General features: G+C 46.4%; 1 protein-coding gene across 1 annotated transcript; it reads left to right on the top strand.

Annotated features, from left to right (window-relative positions):
* The first annotated feature begins 1689 nt into the window (after nucleotides 1-1689).
* LOC136550471 (peroxidase 2-like) lies at nucleotides 1690-3200 on the top strand. The gene is made up of 2 exons (XM_066542052.1): nucleotides 1690-2204; nucleotides 2340-3200. The coding sequence occupies exons 1-2, from the start codon at nucleotides 1800-1802 to the stop codon at nucleotides 3090-3092; spliced, it is 1158 nt and encodes a 385-aa protein (XP_066398149.1). The 5' UTR covers nucleotides 1690-1799; the 3' UTR covers nucleotides 3093-3200.
* Nucleotides 3201-4638: the final 1438 nt, after the last annotated feature.

The following is a 4638-nucleotide window of genomic DNA, read 5'->3' as shown; positions in this document are numbered from 1 at the left end:
TTGGACAGCAATACGGTCTCCAAAGCATAACTTTAACTTCTTATTTTTATAAAAATATTTATTGGAAAGTGATATATGTATATTTTTATAAAAGTATTTTTCAAGACAAATCTGTTCATATGGTTTTCATATTTTCAAACTCAACAACTAAAAAGTTATTAATGATTTATATTCTCAATGTTTGACCCAAGTTTTATCCAAAACAACTTGAATTACCAGTATGGAGGGAGTACCTCACTAGCTAGTTAATTGGGTCAAACCAGGTAGTAATTACATGCAGCTAATACTAGTTAGCTAACTATTATTATATAGCTATGATCTAGTATTAGCTAGCTAACTATTAGCAATAAATGGATCCAAAACAAGGTCGTCCTAGATAGTTCCATTGAAAACCCAAGGCATGCATATACCATCATGTGGCTGCCTGCCTGCATGTGGTCGATCAGATCAATCTATGTAAACTCGTGAATCTGGCTGCAATATATATATGAAATGAAACCACTGGAGCCGATCCGACAAACGCAGAATTTATCAGCGCGTGTGGCGCGCGCTGAATTTGATTAAACATCGATCGTGGGTCAGCTGCTTGAGCTGTTACATGCATCTTCCAAATTATACTAAGCAAATATATGAAATGAAACCACTGGAGCCGATCCGACAACGCAGAATTTATCAGCGCGTGTGGCGCGCGCTGAATTTGATTAAACATCGATCGTGGGTCAGCTGCTTGAGCTGTTATATGCATCTTTCCAAATTATACTAAGCAACATGTGCATATCCGTTGTGGGTCTGAGTAATAAACGTTAGTTGGTTTTAATTTTAACCTAGCAGCCTAGCATGCCTTCATTACAGTACAGAACTCAGCACCTCGATCGAAACATTCACATTCACATTCATTAGGAGCGGATTTCTTATATTATACGGAGTATAGTATATTACATATATATATATAATAACCAGCAAATTAACATTGCATGTGAACTGCTGCGCTGAATGCAACTTTCTGCAGGTGACGGATCGATCGATCTTTTGCTTCTTTTGCAGCTAGCTCTCGCCTGTGATCATAGTTTTTTCTCATCGAACTTGCTACATCTATAGAATCGCTTTTATTTGACAATCCTGTAGCAGCTAGCAGCTAATATAATGCCACACGCGCATACAAATTTACCCAACTAGCTGAATTAATATATAATAAATTAAAACCCATCTGTGTATATATCTGCTGCTTGCAGAATTTCCATCTCTCTGCTGTCCAAATTAAACAAAATCCTAGCTCGAATAATAACCCAAAGCCAATTAGACAAATTAATTAAGAGCACCGCCGCGCTCGGGGGGCCGGGACGTATGAGTGAGTTGGATCATTCTCATCAATCAACAGATAAACAAATGGAAGCTCGCGCAACTAGACATACTCTACACTACACCGCAGTCAGTCAGTCAGTCAGCTGCTTCCACTGTAGGTACGTGCGATTTCTTCCCAAGATGCGGTGCTATGCCATGCATTGCAATTCGCGTCCACCGCAACCGCAACGTGCACCGCCACAAAACGCGGCGGCCGGGCCGGGCAGGGATGGACGACGAGCGAGAGCGACTTGTCGATCTCTTCTCTGCTGCTGGGCCTCTATAAATTGCATTGCACTTGCAACCCCATTATCACATAACCCTGAGCTAGCACACCGTATTCACGGCTTATCTAAGCGATCGATCAAGGGCGCAGCTAGCTAGCTAGCGCAAAACAAACCAACGACACAGCCTGCACAGACAGATAGATAGATAGATCGAGAATTCGAGATCGATCGATGATGGCTGCTTGGAATAATAAGCATGCTGCCATAATCATCACCTTGCTCGCGTTCCTCGCACCCATGGCGTGCCATGGCGGCGGCCTCATCAATTTCACTATCCTCTGCTCGGGAGGGTGGGTTCGCCCAATAACAGTGATCAGCCTCCCGCCGTTAGTGACCATCACGATCGGCTGTCCTAATGGCTCCAGCGAGACCCCTATAACTGCAAGTCCGAACGAGCCTGCTCCTCCCTCGGGAGCAGGGCTTTACTTGGACTACTACAACAGCAGCTACTCCAATTACGCGTGCCCTGACGCGGAGAGCATCGTCAGGAAGGTCGTGGAGAAGGAGATCGCGTACCAGGGCCGTGGCATCGGCGCCGGCCTCATTCGTCTCCACTTCCATGACTGCTTTGTTGAGGTACATTACAATTACAATTACAATTACAATTACATTCAATTCGTCGACTCCGTCGTACGTCCAGCGACGACGACGACGACGACGACGACGTGATTTTTATTTCATTCTCAATTCTCATCATCTTCGATCGATCAGGGATGCGATGGTTCCGTTCTCCTGAACACGACGGCATCAGGGAACAACGACACGGAGAGGGAAGGCGCACCCAACAAGAACAGCCTGCGCGGGTTCGACGTCATCGACCAGGCCAAGGCCGCGCTGGAGAGCGCCTGCCCCAGCGCGGTCTCCTGCGCCGACATCCTCGCGTTCGCCGCGCGCGACGCCGCGCGCAACCTCAGCAGCGGCAAGATCAACTACATGATACCGGCCGGTCGCTGGGACGGGCGCGAGTCCTTCGCCAACCAGACCGGCACGCTGCCCGGGCCCTTCTCCAACCTCGACACTCTCGTGGCCAAATTCGCCGCCCAGAGCCTCAACCGGGCCGACCTGGTCCTTCTCTCCGCCGCTCACTCCATCGGCCGCGCCCGCTGCATCTTCATCTCCAGCCGCCCGGGCATGAACCAGACCCTCGTCAAGGACCTCAACGGGAAGTGCCAGAGTAACCCCAGTGTGAACCAAGACTACAAGACCCCTGACGACCTGGACAGCCAGTACTACCAGAACGTGGTCGACAACGACGCGCTCTTCGACTCGGACGCTGCGCTTACCAGCTCCCCAGACACCAACGCACTGGTGGATACCTACAGGACTAACTTGATGAACAAGTGGGAGAAGGACTTTGGGGAAGCCATGGTGAAGATGGGCAAAATCAATACCAAGACCAAAGGCGACAAGGGCGTCGAGATAAGGAAGCAATGCTGGACTTACAACGCGCCTCCCAACTACTGATCGATCAGCCGCTTTTGCCTCTGCATCCATCTCGATCCATGGTTTTCGCATGCATATATATTACCATTAATTTCTCGTATACTGTGTAGTACTGCATCTACATGCGTGTATCCAATTTCATCACACTTCGCTCTATGGCAGGGCGCTTCGTTTATTGAATAATACGGTATATCCCACTGTGTTTCATTATTTGTCTTGAGTTGTTGACAAGGTAGTGTGTGCCCTTAGCTAGGCCGGTATATATTTCTTCGCGTTTCCTACACTCCAGCCTCCAGGTGCCTGAAGGCGACCTGCTCCCACGCCCGCAACACCCGCGCCCCGCTCCCGACCGCGCCCGCGCTACCCCCGCCACCCCGTTCCCAAGCATGTGCATGCCCGCACCCCACCGGAGACGAGGACGACGGTGGCGGCGGCCTCCCTCTCTGGCCTCTCCTCTCTTTCCTCTCCAAATCCGGCAGGCATAGAAAGGGTTCTGGGGAGGCGGGGCGGCCAGGAGGTGGGGACGGGGCGGGCAGCTTTGGGTCCTGTCGGCAGGGCCGTCCCACAAATTTTATGGGCCCTTGGACCAGTAAGACACTAAGGGCCTGGCAATGTAATATTTGAATAGGACGATTAAAGTATATAACTTGTAGCATATATTTAATTCTTCTTTAAAATGTAACAGTACATCAAAGAAGATAAAAAACGGCAAAATAACTATGATGGTTACCTCAAATAAAACTACGGTGCTTCAGTGCTTTTTAAAAAAGCGTATTCAGGCATTTCTTGATGCAAAATCTTCAAGAACACTTTCAAGATCAATTGTATCTAAAATATCCTTCTGAATGCTGCACATAGCCAAGCCATTTAATCTTTCTTATAGCATAGTTGACCTCAAATAATTTTTCAGTAGCTTCAATTTGGAGAAGCTTCTTTCAGACTGGAATAGTTAACAGAATCCGATATGCAATAGAGGCATTTGGATAGCAATCTGCAACTTTAACAAAGTAAGAATCTCAGATGCTGACATCAACTGATCTGGCAAAGTTACTTGCAACACTTTCAACTCAGAGAACAAATCATCTAACTCAACATCAGACTTGTTGTCATGAGAAAAAGTATTCACAAAAGTTGTGCAACAGTCTCGTAGATCACTATGATCCAAGGACTTTAGATTTTTCGAATTGAATAAGAAACCAAATATTTTCTCAAATTCCTTTAGCTGATCAAATCGACTAGTCAATGAAACAATTGCATAATCAACAATAACTAGGAAGTAGTCATCATTGAAGTCATCTATAGCTGACCGTTGTAATTCTTCAATTTCATCATCTTGTTCATCAAATTGCTTCTTCCTTTTACCTTTACGTTTCGTAGGAAATGTTGGCTCCACATCCAAACTAGATGCAATGGATTTTGTAGTCTCAATACTTGCACTTAAGCCTGTGTCTCTGTACTTCTTAAAATATGATATGACCCCTTCTATCCGTTTCAAAGTACTATCCAAGCACACAATTGGAGACTGCAACTTTTTGGTCACCATGTTGATAACAGATAAAATATCTTC

The sequence above is a fragment of the Miscanthus floridulus genome, chromosome 4 (genome assembly GCF_019320115.1).
Source record: "Miscanthus floridulus cultivar M001 chromosome 4, ASM1932011v1, whole genome shotgun sequence".
Taxonomy (NCBI): Eukaryota; Viridiplantae; Streptophyta; class Magnoliopsida; order Poales; family Poaceae; genus Miscanthus; species Miscanthus floridulus.
The sequence above is the reverse complement of the archived record's forward strand: the minus strand, read 5'-3'. Positions and strand labels throughout refer to the sequence as shown.

Coding starts and splice junctions, on each gene's coding strand:
- LOC136550471 (XM_066542052.1), top strand. CDS start 1,800: ATGATGGCTGCTTGGAATAATAAGCATGCTGCCATAATCATCACCTTG. Junction 2,205..2,339: donor TCCATGACTGCTTTGTTGAG/GTACATTACAAT, acceptor TCGATCGATCAG/GGATGCGATGGTTCCGTTCT.